At 46.0% G+C, this 20345-nt stretch overlaps 1 protein-coding gene and 1 long non-coding RNA gene across 3 annotated transcripts in view; one reads left to right on the plus strand and one right to left on the minus strand.

The window, feature by feature from the left end:
- Nucleotides 1-19977, plus strand: part of GPBAR1 (G protein-coupled bile acid receptor 1) — a 76840-nt gene extending 56863 nt beyond the window's left edge. For both annotated transcript variants that reach the window (XM_063933930.1, XM_063933931.1), the window contains exon 2: nucleotides 16439-19977. In XM_063933930.1, the coding sequence (XP_063790000.1) occupies nucleotides 16549-17547 (999 nt within the window). In that variant the 5' untranslated portion in view covers nucleotides 16439-16548 and the 3' untranslated portion in view covers nucleotides 17548-19977. The remainder of the gene's footprint in view (nucleotides 1-16438) is intronic.
- The window catches only part of LOC134944968 (uncharacterized), a 109347-nt gene that overhangs the window by 11893 nt on the left and 77109 nt on the right, over nucleotides 1-20345 (minus strand). The gene's annotated exons all lie outside the window — the stretch shown is intronic.

Raw genomic sequence — 20345 nt, forward strand, 5'->3', positions numbered from 1 at the left:
ACTAGGGAATAGTGCTGGGGAATAGGAGAGATGGTGCTTGAGAGACCCAGGGGAATGATGTGTTTGAGACATGGAGAGAATGGCGCTGAAGAGACGCAGGGGTAATGATGTTGGTGAGAAACAGGAAATGGCTCTGGGGTTGGTGAGGAGTAGGGGAGAGTGGGGCTGGAGAGATGTAGGGTGAATGATGGCAAGACATGGGGGGAATTGTGCTGGTGAGGAGAAGGGGGAATTATGTTGATGAGAAGCTGGAGGAATGACATTGGTGATATGTGGGGAGAATGACACTGGTGGGGAGCAGGGGGAATGATGCTGGAGAGATGCAGTAGGAATGACATCGGTGAAACGCTGGAGAATGGTGCTGGTGAGGCGTAGGGGGGATTGGCGTTGGATAGACCCAGGAGGCGGGGTGGGGGGGGCAGACCATATTGTTGCACCTGGGAACACCACTCGCTAATTCTACACAGAAACCGGATTCAGGTTCTGCTCTGCTGTCATCATGCAGGAAGGGCAGAGCAGGAGTAGGGAAATGGAGGGAATCTTGCATAACACCATTTTAAGATTTCATTATGGCAAGGGTCCCTCTGGTATTATTTTTCAATTTACCTTTAGTAAATCTGAAACACATTACATTTCCCATTACAAGTATGGGAAATGTGATCTGCTTACTAAAAGAATGCAAATTTAAGGGCTTGGAGAAATTTCTTCCCAAAAACTCCTCCCAAAGCCCTTTGATAGATTTAGGCGATACTAAAATAATGTGAAAAGAGTGTGAAAACAACTATTTTGACATTATTTTAGTAAAAAAACATATTGCTAAATATTACCCTTTGTCTATTGTACTCCACAGGGCTTGTTAAATATGGGTGTCAGACAAGATTTAGTATATCCTAAATAGAGATATGTGAGTCTGGTTTTCAGAATACTGAACCTGTACATCATGGTTCTAAATGAATCCGACACCCGGCTTGGGCTTTCCAGCCAAGCTCGGATTCCAAAACTAGGCTAAATGTAATCTTCCCGGCATTAGATGTCATGTGTTTTGGATTCTAGAACCGTCCCTACTGTGGTGATTCAGTCTGTGGGCTGCAAGCACTACTGTGGCTGTGTCAGAGTGTGAAGGGCTGTTGACTGCAACACTGAGACTGTGTTGGCAAAAGGCTGTGGGAACCAGGGATGCCAGCACTACTGTGGCACTACTGCTGTGGCTGTTCAGACTGTGAAGGGCTATGAGCTGCATCATTAAGCAGTGCCGTAACTAGGTATTTTAGCACTGTGTGCAAGAAACGGCATTGCCCCCCCTTATGTAAAACTGGGGCAATGCGCACCGGAGGCGCGCGCCAAAAATATAGGGGCATGGCTTCATGGGGAAGGGGTGTGGCCACAAAATAATACCAATTCATACTACGGTGCACAGTAGTCTCCATTATTCAAATTACGCCGCACAGTAGCGCCACTACACCAGGTAGAGCCCCTTTTACACATTATGGCAGATAGTCCCCCTTTTTACACATTACGACAGCCAGTACCCCTTTTTACACATTACGGCAGCCAGTCCCCCTTTTTACACATTACGGCAGACAGCGTGCCCTTTTTACACATTACGGCAGACAGCGTGCCCTTTTTACACATTACGGCAGACAGCGTGCCCTTTTTACACATTACGGCAGCCAGTCCCCCTTTTTACACATTACAGCAGACAGCGTGCCCTTTTTACACATTACGGCAGACAGCGTGCCCTTTTTACACATTACGGCAGACAGCGTCCCCCTTTTTACACATTACGGCAGCCAGTCCCCCTTTTTACACATTACGGCAGACAGCGTGCCCTTTTTACACATTACGGCAGACAGCGTGCCCTTTTTACACATTACGGCAGACAGTCCTCCTTTTTACACATTATGGCAGCCATTCCCCCTTTTTCCACACTATGGCAGCCATTCCCCCTTTTTACACATTACGGCAGCCAGTCCCCCTTTTTACACATTACGGCAACCAGTCCCCCTTTTTACACATTACGGCAGACAGCCTCCCCCTTTTTACACAGTACGACAGTCAGCGTCCCCTTTTTACACATTATCGCAGACAGCGTTCCCTTTTTACACATTACGGCAGACAGCGTACCCCTATTTACACATTACGGCAGACAGCATCCCTCTTTTTACACATTACGGCAGAAAGCATCCCCCTTTTTACACATTATGGCAGACAGCGTCCTCCTTTTTACACATTACGGCAGGCAGCGTCCACCTTTTTACACAGTATGGCAGACAGTATCCATTTTTACACAGTACGGCAGACTAGATAGATAGATAGATAGATAGATAGATACCATCTCTCACCGCTGGCTCAGGCAGTCAGGCTCCTCTGTGCAGGCAGTCAGTCAGATCCTGGGCAGGGGAGAAGGAGGAGGGAGGGGGATTCGGGAGCTGCAGCAGCGCAGTGTAATTGGTGGTGGTGCCGCTGTGTCACTGACCTGGGTTGGGAGTGTTGAGAACTCGGGGGTTCTTCCGATGATAGGGAAGAGGAACCACAGCTGGGCCGGAGCAGGGATGGCCGGATGTAGGTTTTCCTCATGTAGAACTTAGCCGTTGTAACCGACGTGTAATGCTAAAGAATTAGTTGTGGCCAAGGCTTGGGGGCGATGCTGAAGTACACAGAAGAATGAAGAACTTGTGAGCGATGTTGAAGAAATGAATGAGGATTTGAGAACGATGTTGAAGCACACAGAAGAATGAAGAACTTGTGAGCGATGTTGAAGAAATGAATGAGGATTTGAGATTCAGTGTAACTCTGGAAGTTTGAGAGGCGTTCCACTTAGGGATACCCTGTAATATTGGAAGCACAGGAGGTGTCCCTCTGAGAGATACACTGTAACGCTGGTAACGCAGAGAATGTCTCACTGAGTGATATACTGTAACAGAGCCGTAACTACGTGTGTGCCAAGGGGGCTTGGCACACAGCGCAGTTGCCCTGGGGGCGCACGGCCAGCGGCATGTAATGAGTCAAATTGACTCATTACATGCCGCCTCTAAGTCTCTGCGCCGCGCTGTGAAGCTAGAAGACATCAGCGCCGGAGGCAGCGGAGAAGGAGGAGGGAGGGGGAGCAGGGAGCCGCAGCAGCGCTATGTTATTGGTAGTAAGCACTGCTGCAGCATCCCCCTCTCCTTCCGTATTGGCTGCCCGGCAGCCAATACGGAAGGAGAGGGGGATGCTGCAGCGGCGCTTACTACCAATAACATAGCGCTGCTGCGGCTCCCTGCTCCCCCTCCCTCCTTCTCATCTCACTGCTTGCACCGAGGGAGCAGCACGAGGAGCCTGTCAGCGGGGAGAAGGTAAGTATATTCCCCCCCCCCCCTCTCTCTCTCTCTGTCTCTCTCTCTGTCTCTCTCTCGGACACCGCCTGCCGCAATGTGTAAAAAATGGGACTGGCTGCCGCAATGTGTAAAATGGGACTGGCTGCCGCAATGTGTAAAAAATGGGACTGGCTGCCGCAATGTGTAAAAAATGGGGACTGGCTGCCGCAATGTGTAAAATGGGGTCCTGGCTGCCGCAATGTGTAAAATGGGACTGGCTGCCGCAATGTGTAAAAAGGGTCTATCTGCCGCAATGTGTAAAAAGGGGGACTGGCTGCCATAATGTGTAAAAAGGGGGACTGGCTGCCGCAATGTGTATAAAGGGGACACCGTCTGCCGTAATGTGTAAAAACGGGGACGCTGTCTGCTGTAATTGTAAAAAAGGGACGCTGTCTGCCGCAATGTGTAAAAAGAAGGACCGGCTGCCGCAATGTGTTAAAAGGGAGACTGGCTGCTGTAATGTGTAAAAAGGGGGACTGGCTGCCGCAATGTGTAAAAAGGGTCTATCTGCCGCAATGTGTAAAAAGGGGGACTGGCTGCCGCAATGTGTAAAAAAAGGGTCTATCTGCCACAATGTGTAAAAAGGGGGCCTGGCTGCCGCAATGTGTAAGAAAGGGTCCTGGCTGCCGCAATGTGTAAAAAGGGAGACTGGCTGCCGCAATGTGTAAAAAGGGGGACTGGCTGCCGCAATGTGTAAAAAGGGGGACACTGTCTGCTGTAATATATAAAAGGGGCTCTACCTGGTGTAGTGGCGCTACTGTGCAGCGTAATTTGAATAATGTAGACTACTGTGCACCGTAGTATGAATTGTTATTATTTTGTGGCCACGCCTCTTCCCCGTGAAGCCACGCCCCTAGAAATTTTATGCGTGCCTACGGCGCGCACTGCCCCTATCTTACATGGGGGGGGGGGGCGCGCGCCACTGTCGTTTCTTGCACACAGCGCTAAAATGCCTAGTTACGGCACTGCACTGTAACGCTGGTAGCACAGGGAAGGTTCCACTGAGTGATAAACTGTAACGCTGGTAGCACGGGGAAGGTTCTACTGAGTGATACACTGTAACGCTGGTAGCACAGGGAAGGCTCCACTGAGTGATACACTGTAACGCTGGTAGCACAGGGAAGGTTCCACTGAGTGATACACTGTAACGCTGGTAGCACGGGGAAGGTTCCACTGAGTGATACACTGTAACGCTGGTAGCACAGGGAATGTCCCACTGAGAGATACTCTGTAACGCTGGTAGCACAGGGAATGTCCCACTGAAAGATACTCTGTAATGCTGGTAGCACAGGGAATGTCCCACTGAAAGATACTCTGCAACGCTGGAACACAGGAGACGTTCAGCTTGAGAACACGCTGAACGCTGCTAGCACTGGTGATCATTGGAAAGACGATACTCAGGCACCGGGGCTCTGTACGGCGTCTGCCTTTAAACTTCCCGCCCTCTCCCGATTGGCGGAAGGGGCCGAGGACGTCACCCGCTCACCTCGCTCTCGTGGATGCCGGGCGCAATGATGGCGCCCACACCCCGGGAACCCGACGGAGGCAGCGCCAGCAAGACGCGATGACCCGGAGCCCACCGGGGGCGACGACCGCCGGGAGACCCACCGCACCCGGAGCGGTAAGCGCGGCAGCCGCAGCGCTGCGAGTGTGACACGCTGCAGCTATCCCTCTCCTTCCGTATTGGCTGCCCGCCGCTGCTGTGAATGCTGGGATGAGGGAAGTGCATCCCAGCATTCACAGCAGCACTGGCCAGCCAATGCAGAAGGAGAGGGACAGCTGCAGTGGTGCCGTTACCAATTACATAGCGCTGCTGCGGCTCCAGTCCCCCTCCTTCCTCCTCCTCCTCCTCCTCCCCTGCCTCCGGAGCTGCTCCTCTTCTCCTCCGTTGCGGCGCACACAGCACATGCGGCTTGTAATGAGTCAATGTGACTCATTACAAGCCGCTGACATAGAATGCTGGCCGTTGCACCCTTAGGGCGACTGCGCTGTGTGCCAGGCACACCTGGCACACACATAGTTACGGCTCTGGCATTAAGGACTGTGTCAGTGAAGGGCTGTGGGGTGCAAGCACTACTGTGGCTGTATAAGACTGTGAAGGGCTGTGGGGTGTAAGCACCATCGTGACACTATACTGCTGTGGCTGTGTCAGACTGTGAAGGGCTGTGTGGAGCAGCACCGTATAAAGAAATTTAAATAAAACTGTCAAAAAATAATGTTCATTAGGTGACAGTCTGCCACCATTACAATAAGCACAGTGAGTCAAAATTGTCTGTAAAAAATAAAACAAGAACAAACATGTGTGTTCAGGACCAGGCAGTGGCACTGTGTTACAATAATGATCAGTAGGTACCATGCCCCAACATTAATAATATAAGCGCTATGAGTTGCAGTGTGAAGTTGTTGTCATTTGTTAACAAACATAAAAAAAATATTTTTTATCCCTAAGACTTGAGTGTGTTCAGAACCATGTAGTGGCACTATGTTAATAATATAAGCGCGTGAGTCTATATGGATCACGATAGAAGAGCAGCAACCAAGTATTAGTGCTGTGGCTGCTGCCAGTCATGATGATACTAGTTCTTCAACATCTACTAAAGCCAGTGCTCAAGGTTATAGAGGGTTTAAGTCAGGGCAACTGAAATCAAAACAATATGTCACAATGTTAAAGAAAAAACTAAACCTCTAATAAAGGGAACATTTACTGATGATAAACAGAAAATTGGCAACATGCCATACAACACACGCAGTGGCAAGGAATGGCTTAGGTCTTGGCCTTTACTTGCAAGTGATGGTTGCTGCCAGTAAGGCATCTTCTTCTGTAACCTCACATGATGATGCAACACCTTCTGCTTAAAGTTGCCCACACACTGAGCGATTCGCAAATGATTCAATATCGTTGGCGATTTCCCTTCAACTCCCCCGGCAGCTCCCCGGTACTCCTGGACAGACAATATAGTGCATACAAATAGGTGCCCATACACTTGTGCAATGCTCCGCGACGCGATATCGTGATTACCATGCAATCATGCGATAGATCGCATGGTAATCACGTGATGGGCACGTCACCGTCGAGTGGGAGCGGCCTCCGTCCACTCCCTGTGGGTGCCCATCGCACATCGCAGTGCGATATATAGCATGTGTTTTACAAAACACATGCAATCACACTGTAATTCGATAAATATTAAGTGCAGCACATACTATCTTGAGATGCGAGATTCGACCGGCGTGCCTGCGCATCCCATCGAAAGGTACCTAAAATGTGCATACAATCCTTCGATTTCTCTCACAGATGCGGTCAAAATCGAAGGTTAGCACTGATTATCTCACAAGTGTATGGGCACCATAAGATAGATCTTAAGATACATCTTAAGATCTGAGGAGCGGCCACTTCCAGGAGCATGCTGTTGTTGACAATACTGAACCCACAGGACTGTGTATCAAACGATGCAACAGGAACATGCATCAGATCATTATCGTTCATGTACAATGAATGATTTGCAATTTTGTAAACTATGTATCGTCATGATGTATAGTTTTCAGCCAATTCGGCCCTTAAATCGCTCAGTGTGTGGGCACCCTTAGAGTCTAGGGGCCTAATTAAGACCTGATCATAACAGCAACTTTGTTAGCAGATGGCCAAAACCATGGAGGTCATTCCGAGTTGGTCGCTCGCAAGCGGATTTTAGCAGATTTGCTCATGCTAAGCCGCCGCCTACTGGGAGTGAATCTTAGCATCTTAAAATTGCGAACGATATATTCGCAATATTGCGATTACACACCTCGTAGCAGTTTCTGAGTAGCTCCAGACTAACTCGGCATCTGCGATCATTTCACTGCTTGTCGTTTCCGGTTTGACGTCACAAACACACCCAGCGTTCGCCCAGACACTCCTCCATTTCTCCGGCCACTCCTGCGTTTTTTCCGGAAACGGTAGCGTTTTTTCCCACACGCCCATAAAACGGCCTGTTTCCGCCCAGTAACACCCATTTCCTGTCAATCACATTACGATCGCCAGAACGATGAAAAAGCCGTGAGTAAAATTCCTAACTGCATAGCAAATTTACTCGGCGCAGTCGCAGTGCGAACATTGCGCATGCGCATTAAGCGGAAAATCGCTGCGATGCGAAGATTTTTACCGAGCGAACAACTCGGAATGAGGGCCCATGTGCACTGCAAGGGGGGGGGGGGGTAGATATAACATGTGCAGTGAGAGTTAGATTTGGGTGTGAAGCACATTCAATCTGGAGGATCCAATTCGATGCTCATGGGAACTCGCATCGGATTGGATCGGCCCGGAGACATCTAAAAAATGCCAGGTTTCTCTCAATATATTGGGCCAAATGCCCAAATCGGGCAAATCGCTCTAGTGTATGGGGCCCTTAACTCTCTATGCACATGATATATCTGCCCCCCTGCAGTGCACATGGTTTTGCCCATCTGCTAACAAAGTTGCTGCTATGATCAGGTCTGAATTAGGCCCTAGAAGAGGTGTAAAATATAAAACAAGGAAATCAGTGCATAAAAAATGTTTGCATAAAAGTCTGAATAACAAACTGGGGGTTCAGAAATGTCACAAATCCCTGAGGACAGTAGCCTGAGTCCATGTTAGCTATGTGTGAGCCTGACATGTCTGATACTCTGATGTCTGCTCTCTCTGCAAATGTGGGGATGAGCAGTACAGGTAAACATGGTGATAATGACATAATAAAAATTGAGGATGCTAGTGTGGAAGTGCAACAGGCTGAGAGGAGATTTGTGTACAATCTGATGCTGATTAGGATGTTGGTGATGAGGATGTTGTTTTTTGTAAATCAGCCACTAGTGGCAGCAGTTCTTGCCAGTGATAAAAAGGTGATTGTCATGCCTGGGAATAAGACCAAATAAGCCAATTCTTGTGTGTGGAATTATTTTTACCCAAATCCTGACAACATTTGTGAAGGCATCTGTACCATTTTTGGTAGGGATGTTAACCATCTAAGCACCTCCTCCATGTTACATCATTTGCAGCGAGTTTGTGAAATTTATTTTACAAAATTATAATAATTTGTAAAATAGTAACAAGCAGTCCAGTATCAGCTACCAGCAGTTTGGATCAGCACATGCAATCTCCACCACCAAAACCCTCATCATCAACCTCCTCATTAATGATTGGAGGTAGACCTTACAAAAATCGGTTTGGGGGGGGGGGGGGGGGGGGGGGGGGGGGGCCTAAAATAAACCAAGCACTTTAGCCATAAAAGTTACAGTCCCTGTCACTGAAAAGCTTGGTTCGGTGGTGTAAATAAAGGATTAACACGTGCTTCTCCAAAAAGGGGTTGTGGCCTCATTGCAAGAGGCTTGGTCTCACTGCAAGGGACATGGCATTGCAGGAAAAGACTACCTTATACCCCAGTTTTGAAACGTGCATGCCCAGACACAGCCAACACAGGAAAAAAAAAATCCTGATTCATGCCCCTTACATTTTTGTAATTTTTCCTCCTTATAGTAATGGCCCTTACACATTATGCCACATACCTCAATGTCCATTACACATTATACCACACACTGTAATGCCCCTTACACATTATGCAACACACCGTAATGCCCATTACACAATATGCCACACACCTTAATGCCCCTGACATATTATGCCACACACCGTAATGTTTGTTACACATTATGCCAGACACAATACCCCTGACACATTATACCACACACCGCAATACATATGATACAGTATGCCATACACCATAATGCCTTTTACACATTATGCCACACACCACAATGCCCCTGACACATTATATAACACACCACAATGCCCTTGATACATTATGCCACACACCATAATGCCTTTGATACATTATGCCACACACCACAATGCCCGACACATTAGATCCCATAGTAAGGCTTCTATTTACTTTTAAATTACCTGCACATTGCCAGGGGTTTCATGCTCTGGGTTCCATGCTCATTGCCAGGGGTTTCATGCTCTAGGTGTTATGCTCATTGCCAAGGGTTTCATGCTCTGTGTTCCATGCTTGTTGCCAGGGTTTTCATGCTCTGGGTTCCATGCTCATTGCCAGGGGTTTCATGCTCTGGGTGTCATGCTCATTGCCAGGGGTGTTGTGCTCATTGCCAGGGGTTTCATGTGCTGGGTGTCATGCTGGTTACCAGGGGTTTCATGTTCTGGGTGTAATGCATGTTGCCAGGGGTTTCATGCCCTGGTGTCATGCTCATTGCTAGGGGTGTAATGCTCATTGCCAGGGGTTTCACGCTCTGGGGGTGTAATTCTCATTGCCAAGGACAGGACCGAATTAACAATGGGGCAGGTGGAGCTGCAGTTCCAGCTCCCCCCCCCCCCCCATTAAAATAAGTCCTCAGCATCGGCTCTGCTGGTTTAGACAGAATGATTCTTTCTGCTACGCATTCTGCCAGGTGCCGTCTGAGGCCCAAGCCACTGAATGCCCAGAATCCGCTTCCAACTCCCCTCCCACTGGCAGCACCCAGCAATTCAAACACACCAGACATTACATGCCGGCACTTCACTAGCCCTCACTGCGCCTGATGTCTCGGTGCCTCCTCTACGGTTTGTTATGTCTCCTGGGTGTCACCCCCACCAGCTCACCCATAAGCAGCAGAGCAAAAACTCAGCTCTGTGAAGGCTGCTGCAGTGCACTGGCCAGCTGGATGGCTGTACCTGACTGCTACTCAGTACTGCTGTCTACTTAACGGAGATGCTATGCAAGGTATGCAAGCACCATAAGAAAAAATTTTCACATATTTGTGTATGTTTCCTACATTATATATATATATGTGTGTATATATATATATATATATATATATACATATACATACAAACAGAGAACCCAGCACTCACCCAAGTCAGCTCACTTATCCTCAACACTTCAATAAATAAATAATGGGGGTTTTGTTAGTGGATTGGCTAATGCACAGAAGCCTGCAAACTGATCGCCAAGGTACCCAACCTTAATGTATTTGAGTGATGTGGCCATGGGCTACATGCACCTCACCCTATGAGTGGTAAGTGCAGTTGTGTACCCCACTTCCAGGGTGGCCAGTGCTGTGTTACATGCACCCCACCCTATGAGTGGTAAGTGCATTGGTGTGCCCCGCTTCTGAGGTGGTGAGTGCTGTGGTTTTCTTTTGTGTGTGTGTGTGTGTGTGTGTGTGTGTGTGTGTGTGTGTGAATATATATATATATATATATATATATATACTGTATGTGTGTGTGTATATATATATATATATATAAAATATATAGGTGTGTGTGTTTAGCCACTAGATCACCTCAATCACCACATGCACCCCTCTGCTCTGTCCCTTATCTGGATAGCCCCATCCCCTCTTCTACCCATCCCTGTCCCCGCAACCATCACAGCTCCATCTACAATCTGGCATAATGTGTATCATGAGCACTACAATGTGGCATAATGTGTATTGTGAGCACCACAATGTGGCATAATGTGTATCGGGAGCACTGCAGTGTGGCATAATGTGTATTGGGAGCATTGCAATGTGGCATAATGTGTATCGGGAGCATTGCAATGTGGCATAAAGTGTTTCAGGGAGCACTGCAATGTGGCATAAAGTGTATCAGGGAGCACTGCAATGTGGCATAGTGTGTTTCGGGAGCACTGCAATGTTGCATAATGTGTATCGGGAGCACTGCAATGTTGCATAATGTGTATCAGGAGCACTGCAATGTTGCATAATGTGTATCGGGAGCACTGCAATGTGGCATAATGTGTATCAGGGGAACACTACAATGTGACATAATGTGTATTGGAAGCACCACAGTGTGGCATAATGTGTTTTGGGGAACACGACAATGTGCATAATGTGTATCGGGAGCACTGCAATGTTGCATAATGTGTATTGGGAGCTCCAGAGTGTGGCATAATGTGTTTTGGGGAACACGACAATGTGGCATGATGTGTATCGGGGAATACCACAATGTAGCAAAATGTGTATCGGGAGCACTACAATGTGGCATAATGTGTATCGGGAACATGACAATGTGGCATAATGTGTATCGGAAGCACTACAATGTGGCATAATGTGTATCGGGGAACACTACAATGTGGCATAATGTGTATCGGGGAACACTACAATTTGGCATAATATATATCGGGCACTACAATGTGGCATAATGTGTATCAGGGAACATGACAATGTGGCATAATGTGTATTGGGGAACACTACAATGTGGCATAATGTCTATCGGGGAACACTATAATGTGTATTGGGAGCACTACAATGTGGCATAATGTGTATCGGTGTCATGAAAAGTTTTGGGGGTAATACTAAAAAATCTGATGGTGATCATTTTAGCATCTTCAGTATGCCACATGTTGAATATCTCTGGGGTAAGAAAAGGGTAAAGGTAGTTTTGGTGGCAGTAGGACGGCGATATTTGCATAGATTTGGTGGTTTAATTGAAACTTTTGGATATAAATAGAAATTAAATCATGGATATCTCAACTCTCAGCCAGGGCCATCCAATCATCACCTCTAATACTCCTTTTACACCACCTCAAAATCCCGGGGTTATTGGCAGGTAGACCCGGGTCAAGCCTCAGTGTAAATGGCTCAAAAATATAAAATTCAACCTGGGATTCAAGCAGGGTTGAACATAGGTAGGACCCATGTTGAGGGGCAGTGTAAACAGGTAACCCGAGTCATCTGATCCAGGACCCGTTTACAGCAATGGGAGAGCCCAAACCCACCCAACCACAGCATCCTGCGGGCGCTCGGGAGGTTAATATATCCATGATTCAACATGTGGCACATATATTTATCTATACATATAAATATTATATACGTATACTGAAATGGTTGACGGTAGGTGATGGCTAGTGTGTACTCCATTGTGCTAGCCATATCCCATGGTACTGACCACACCCCAATTCAGTAGTCACATCCCCACGGTGCTGGTCACACCACCTATGGTAGCATACAATAGGCCCTTCATACATTTCAGCTCCAGACCCATGTGGACCTTAATCTGGCTCTGGCCAGGGGTTTCATACTCTGGGTGTCATGCTCATTGCCAGGAGTGTAATGTTTGTTGCCAGGTGTTTCATGATCTGGGGGTGTAATGATTGTTGTCAGGGGTGTAAAGTGTTGGTACCACCTCCAGCGCTGAGCGCTCCTGGCACTTCTGAGTAACGCTGCAGCATTGCGCAAGGACAAGGAAGTGAGGCGCTGGAGGTGAAGTATGACCTCTGTCTCCTCCAAGGCGGTGGTCACTTTAGGAGGGACATTAACAGATTTACATGCGGACGGCTAGCCCGCATGGAAATCTGCTGCGCGCCCCCAAGCCTAGAGCCTCCCAGCCTCAACAGTGGCTGTAGTTACGCCAGTGGCTTGGTTTGTTAAACTCTGCATGTCCTTTTTAATACACAACATAGGGATGGGAGGGCCCAAAGACAAATACATCTTGCACTATTTTTCTTTTCATAGTGGTCTATATTTTTGCTGGGTATTGGGGACAGTCTGTTTTGCATAGACATATTTTTTGGTTATAGCGCTAACACATTACTGATTTGCAAAACATTTATAAACAGAAATAACTGCCGTGTGTTTGTGCCATTGCTCTGTTGCTTAGTTTAGTCAGCCAGCCTTTGGCCTGTGTTGGTGAGCAATGTTGTCAGCTGTGAGGTCAGCAAAATTTACTGGAAATGACTGTAAATTAATGTTATTGAGGTTAATAATACTGTAGAAACAAAAACAAGCCCTAATTACATGATTTTAGCTGTATTTAGCATTCAAAAAATACAGATCCAAAGCCAAAACAGATGAGGGTGGTTTTCTAAAACATGAAAATGAATCCAGATCCAAACCCAAAACACTGGGTTCAGTGCCCATCTCTAATCCTAAAAAGCATATTTATTACAATCTGCATCTCAGATGTGGATGGGATGTGATAAATTAGCTCAAATTCACATTTGAATACATAGCAAGGATTTATTAAATGTTGCATGCAGGGACAGAGCTTGCGAGAAAGCTCTGTCCCTGTGAATCCTCTGACCGCACTTCTCAGGGTAGTGGTCCTCATTCCGAGTTGATCGCTCGCTAGCTACTTTTTGCAGCCGTGCAAACACATAGTCGCCGCCCACGTGGGAGTGTATTATTGCTTTGCAAGTGTGCGATCGCATGTGTAGCCGAGTGGGACGAAAAAGTTTTTTGCAGTTTCTGAGTAGGTCTGAACTTACTGAGACCTTGCGATCACTTCAGCCTGTCCGGTCCCGGAATTGACGTCAGACACCTGCCCTGCAGATCAGTGGCGCACCCAGGGGGGGTTTCCGAGTACCCAGAAACCCCCCTCCACTTAAAAAAAATAAAAAATAAAAATGTTTTTTTATTTTTTAGCTGCATGAGTATTATTAATGACTGTCTAGCGTCCTCTGCAGCCTGCTGTCTTCCTGGTGGCACTTGCAAGTGCAATAAAAGTTTACTTTATTTTAATTATAGTACATATATATCCATGTGCCTACATATATACACATGTATATACATACATACATACATATAAACACACACACACATATGATATATATATATACATGTGTATATATATATGTGTACTGTATGTGTGTGTATATATATATATATATATATATGTATGCATGTTTAATATGCTATGTATATGTGTATATGGGTTCACTACGATCTCCCGGCGACAAGCATACCGGCGCCGGGAGGCCGGCCGCCGGCTTACCAACAGTGTGGCGAGCGCAAATGAGCCCCTTGCGGGCTCGCTGCTCTCGCCGCGCTACGCGCCCCACACTATTCTATTCTCCCTCCAGGGGGGTCGTGGACCCCCATGAGGGAGAATAAGTGTCGGTATGCCGGCGGTCAGGCTCCCGGCGCCGGTATGCTGGTCGCCGGGAGCCCGACCGCCGGCATACTGAAGACCACCCGTGTATATGTATGTGTGTGTGTGTATGTATGTATGTATGTGTATATATATATATATATATATGTGTGTGTAGATATATGTGTATATATATATATATATGTAGAAGAGTCAGAACAAACAAATGTCCAAGACAGGACATGGCACTCCAGGACTTTAGTATAAATGATTTTAATGCATCCACTTAATCAATGACCTGCATCACTCCAACAGCCAGTGGTGCAGTGTAAACTGTGGCATAATGGCACAAGCATATATATGTGTAGATATATATATATATATATATATACACACACACACACAGACACACTAGTTTTACGGACCCAGCATATACTGGGTCACCTCAGTCCCCACCCCCGTGATTGGCTCCGCCCAGTTCTGGAAACCCCCCCATGCAAATCCTGCGTTTGCCACTGCTGCAGATGCCTGGACATGCCTGCATTTTCCCTACCACTCCCAGAAAACGGTCAGTTAACACCCATAAACGCCCTCTTTCTGTCAATCTCCTTGCAAACGGCTGTGTGAATGGAATCGTCGCTAGAAGCATTGCACAGCAACAATGCTGTTTGTACTCGTACGACGCGCGTGCGTTATGCAGTGCTTAACATGCGCAGTAGTAACCTGATCGCTGCGCTGCACAAATCGGCAGCGTGCGATCAACTCGGAATGAGGGCCATTGTTCGCAGAGAAAATACCTGGCTAGTCCCAGAAGAACATCACACCCTCATTTTGCTTGCATTTCTAAATAGGTAGGATAGATAGATAGATAGATAGATAGATAGATAGATAGACAGACAGACAGTATCTGCGGATACACCTCAGTGAACATGCTCTGTGCTCCTTGATTGCAGTTTCCACTTACTGTTTGCTGACTTTAACAATATAATTGAATTCTGCTTCATTGAGAAGCAGCTATAAAAGTCCATTCTCTGTGCGGATGTTTATGCTGTTTGGCTCCAACGCCTCCATAAGGAAGAGAATTTGGAAGCATTTTTATGACTCTGAAGCGATCCCTGACCATAAAGTGACAGTTGCTATAGTTTTCTAAAACAGTCATTTGTGACCAGGCAAAACCTCGTAAACATAATGCTCAGAAACAGATTTTACTCTCAGCCCTACATATTAGACAACCTCATCTTGCTCCATATAAAAGATGTGCAGTAAGCAACGCAAAAACATTGATGCCTAAAGCTAGAAAAATAGACTGTTTATGATACAGATTAGAAGATATCTGGAACAACTGTCAGATGGAGTCACTGGTATGTTCAGCATGAGGTATGAGGTGTCCCAGGTCCACTGTGACCTAATAAGCTAAACTTTGATAAACATATGTCACAAGTTCACTTAAATGAATACAAACAATATTAATACATATTCCTGGCTAATGCAATAGATTATTTCCATATATCTGAGCAAAAATCCAGGATACCATTTGTCATTATACGGTTACCACCTAAAGTAAAAAATCAGAATCCCTGATCACACCCAAACTTTCCAGTAACATCCCCAATTGAGAGCTTATAACCACAAATATGTAGAGTCCATGTTGACGGTCCAGCAAAAAGAAGGCCAGAAGGTGACTGCAGAAAGGCGTGGAAGTATAGCTGTCACAGAGGTCCATGAATGTGAGCCTCAGAGATGTGGGTGCCCTGCGGTGCTCTTCCATCTGCATTGCTGGCCCCTCGCTGCACAGAAAAGAATAGCAGCAGCTTGTGAGGGGGTTAGCAACATATCACCAGACTCCTTTAAAATGTTGGTAGTAAGCATGTTACACCCCTGACTGCACACGTAGACCTATCTGTCTGTGGTGATCTATCTATAATGTTTTACCACATTCCCAATAATGAGCTACTAGATTTTTTTTTTTTATCAGTTTTGAGACCAAAAGTGATTGCCCAATATCTGCTGCACTGTTGCAGTAGACATGGTCATCTGAAGACATGCTATCCACAGCTGTGATTATGCACCAAACACAATAGTTCTAGAAACAGAGTCACTTTGCCAAAGAGGTTTAATAATCTGTATTTGATTCAGACCATCGTCTCTGACATCTTGATCCATAGAAATAGAACAGAAAAATGTGTTAATATTAATATTTAATGATGGAAAATGTGCCAGTACAATGTAATGACACCATATTCTTTATCTTTATTTTACGCAGTGGGAATACTCATTACCGTGGTGAAGAATTTCATCTCTGCTGCGATCCAGGGTGAGAATGCTTCCAGGAGCTCAATTAAGGACATGACCGAGTCATAGACTCATTGAGGGATGGAGTTAAATGAGCATGGGAATTCATCAGGGCTTGACCAAGAGAAACTCATCATCTTGCTGTCCAGCCCTCTCTCAGCCTTCATCATCTTCTCCAACCTCTTCATCATCATTGGAATTGTATTCAACAAGAAGCTGCACAACACTGCCAACTACTTCTTCCTCAGCTTGCTATTTGCAGACTTCTTTACAGGGGTGCTCCTACCCTGTATTCCCCGAATGAGATTCAACAAAAATCTGGGGTATTATGGGTGTTTTCTTGCTTTCATATCTCCTAATTTCTTTTTCCTTTCTTTCCTGGCTAACTTGTTAATGGTACACTATGAGAAGTACTTGTGCATTATTTATCCTTTGCACTACCGGAATATTTGGGTCCACCGTTGTGTACCATTCTCCTTGTTCATGGCGTGGACACTACCACTGGCATTTGCCTGCCTGCCCATGCTGGGATGGAACAATTGGAATGCTAGCTACACCTGCTCTTATAAGCAAGTCTTAACAAATGAGTACATTTACCTGGAGACCTATGGCATTGTCATCCCATCCATCCTGGCAATGAGTTTCATTACAGTCAAACTACTCTCAGTGGCCAGAAAACAACTGAATCAAATAAAGAAGCTCCACCGTTCAGTGCAGCGGGAAGCAGCCACAGAGCTAGAGCACCAAATGGACTTAAGATTTGCCAAATGCATCGCCATCTTCTCTTTGACATTTCTCATCTGCTGGGTTCCTTACATAGCACTTCTTCAGGTCTCAGTGTTAGCCATGGAGAAATATGAAATCAGTTTGTGGATTGTCCTTACGCTTACATGTGTGGGAAGTGGAAGTGCTGCTATCATCCCAGTTATCTTGGGACTAAGCCACCGGCAGTACACTGAACTATGGAGGAACCTATGGAAAAAATATTGCCAGTCATGCTGTAAACAGAGGGCAAATTCATCCATTCATCATAAAGTGACTAGCAAAGAGGAGACACTAGAATCAACTAACTGCGGTTAAATAATGAACTAACTTTTTAAAGACATAAGCAACACACTCTCCCCTCATATCTCTGGCACAAGCAATATAAATGGTTATAATGAAGGTCATAATCAGTAGTAATTTCTATACCTCTAGGATAAACTCAGAAAGCAAATGTGTGATTGGTTTCTGCATGCTACTAACCGTGATATTAATATGCCATACAGAGAAGACGCTAGGTGCCATTTACAATGAGCAGTACACAGCAGAATTTTGTGTGTTGATGGGTGATGTTATTGGGTGGCACAGGCAGGGCCGGCGACAGGGGGGGGGTCATAGGGGACACCTGTACAGGGCCTCAAGAATCAGAGGGGCCCAAAGGATATGCCACTTAGTGTTTGGCAGGGATGTGAGCCGTCTTTTCCAAATAGGGCAGCGAGCTGTAGGTGGTGTGGGTGGAGCCTTAGAGTGACAGGAGCCTCTCACACACAGTGACTGTGCGGTAATGGTGAGCGACTGCTGTTCCGGGTCCAGCTCTATTGCAGGCAGTTACAGGACATGGCAGCCACTCAGCTGGCTGGGATTCCTGTGCCGGCATCTTCTGGTGGGGTGTGAGGGCCACATGGTACCTGCTGCGCGGTGTTTGGGTCTGTATACTGGGGAGTGCAGCGCAGGTGGGTCTCTCCCGAGGTAAAAGTGGCTTGGTGAGGGGATACAAGGCAGGGATGGGGTGGGAGAACTTGGAATGCAGCATGAAGTCATTGGAGAGAGACAGACTGTAGTGTGTGTGGGAAGGAGAGAGGGAGACAGACACTGTGGTGTGTGGGGCGGAGGAAGAAGAGATATACACATTATATATGTGTATAGATAAATGAATCTATTTATTAACAGTTTGCTATATAGTGCATCAAACTCTGCTGCGCTTTAATATATATTTTTTATATATATATAATCTAAGGGGGCCCCAAATATCTCTCTGTACCGGGCCCCGAGATTTCTGTTGCCAGCCCTGGGCACAGGGCACAGATAAATAGGTTAAAAACATAATTGTGGATTTACACATCTGATATATAAATGGGCAAATATCAAGTTGGCTGGGCAAGGTGGTGGGGAATGGATTATTGATCTTATTCAGAGAAAGATCATTGGAAGTAAAATCCAATTCACATATTATTGCTAAGAACCTAACACAGCAAGAGACATGCTACATAACCCTTTAGTCCCCAACTGTCCAAGGGACTGATTGTGAGTCAGACACCTCTGTGACTGATTGTGAGTCAGACACCTCTGTGACTGATTGTGAGTCAGACACCTCTGTGACTGTATAAGTATCTTTTGCTGTAGTCGCACCTGTGACTTGACTCTAATTTATTATCAGCCCTTCCTCTGATGTACTGTACAGCTGTGCATATGAAATGTGGAAGCGATGGGACTCCCACTTTGAATGGCTGCAGTTGCAATCATCTGGACTTACACCAGCCATACACTAGGTGCAGAATATCTTTTAGAGGGTGGGAGTTGTACTGTACGAAGCCTTGGAGAGTAATAAAGTGAAGAGAAATAAAGTACCAACCAATCGGCTCCTAAGACCCACCCATACTATAATCTTATCAAAATAATGTTATCCCAATTTTCCTTCTGCCACTGGTTACAGCACCTGCAATTGTTTTTTCCCCCCTGTTGTTTCTTTTTTTTCTCTTCCACCCCACTGTGTGCTTTTCGTGTAGTGTTTACCGCCACTGATTACTCACCCTGCCATTGCGTGCTACTGTACATACAGGGTACATCATACAAGTACACAAGTGTCAGTTTTCCCATATATGCACTGGGCCCTTGTATGGCTCACCTCCCACGGTGTAATCTTCGAAGTGAGTCCAACATGGCCGCCTCATCTGATATGCTCATGGATGGGATGAAAAATACACGGACCTGGCGGTTATGTTGGAAACCTACTCTGAACTTTAAGACTCTGAACTCACCGCCATTTTGTGTCATCTCTTCTAGGGGTAGACTATTCCACCCTGGGTAATCCTACGCAGTGCGCCCAAGATAACTGCTGCACCTGGTACCTTGTGAGGATGGAATACACAACCCTTGGAAGTTATTATCCAAAATGCCTACACCAATCATGCATTATGCTTTCTGTGTGCTTAAGGTTTTCTTTTATGTCTGCGTGGCTTATCTATTACTGTATTACCTAAATCTTCTGTATTATGTGTATTGTTTTTGATGTCTGTAAAGCGCCTTGAGTCCTGTTGAAGAAAGAGCGCTATATAAATAAAATTATTATTATTATTATTATTATTAGTATTATTATAACTGTCCCTTATCAAACACAGCCTGTAACATGGCAGTTAGGAGCTGATTGGTGGTACTATAACTTTCTCCAAGGCTTAGTACATTTCCCCCAGAGTATGGACTCCAAGTAAGCTATTAAGCGCCTATGCGGTCTATTCATGAAGCAGTGAAAAGTGTGGAGAAGTGAGCCAGTGGAGAAGTTGCCCATGGCGACCAATCAGCATTGAAGTAACATTTATAATTTGCATTCTATAAAATTATACAGAGCAACTGATTGGTTGTCATGGGCAACTTCTCCACTAGCTCACTTCTCCACACTTTTCACTGTTTATGAATAGACTCCTGAATCCGAAACCACTCCTGCAACATTCCCACGACATTCCCATAATAACAAACCCATAAGAAGGAATATATTTGTGCGTATCCATAGCAACCTCTAAGTCACCGCCCAAGAAAAGTCTCGTACATATCAGAGTCCTTGTGGCTAAAATGGTCCTGTGACTCTGTGCTAAGGCAATGGGCCTAATTCAGACCTGATC

Source organism: Pseudophryne corroboree, chromosome 7, assembly GCF_028390025.1.
Source record: "Pseudophryne corroboree isolate aPseCor3 chromosome 7, aPseCor3.hap2, whole genome shotgun sequence".
Classification (NCBI taxonomy): domain Eukaryota; kingdom Metazoa; phylum Chordata; class Amphibia; order Anura; family Myobatrachidae; genus Pseudophryne; species Pseudophryne corroboree.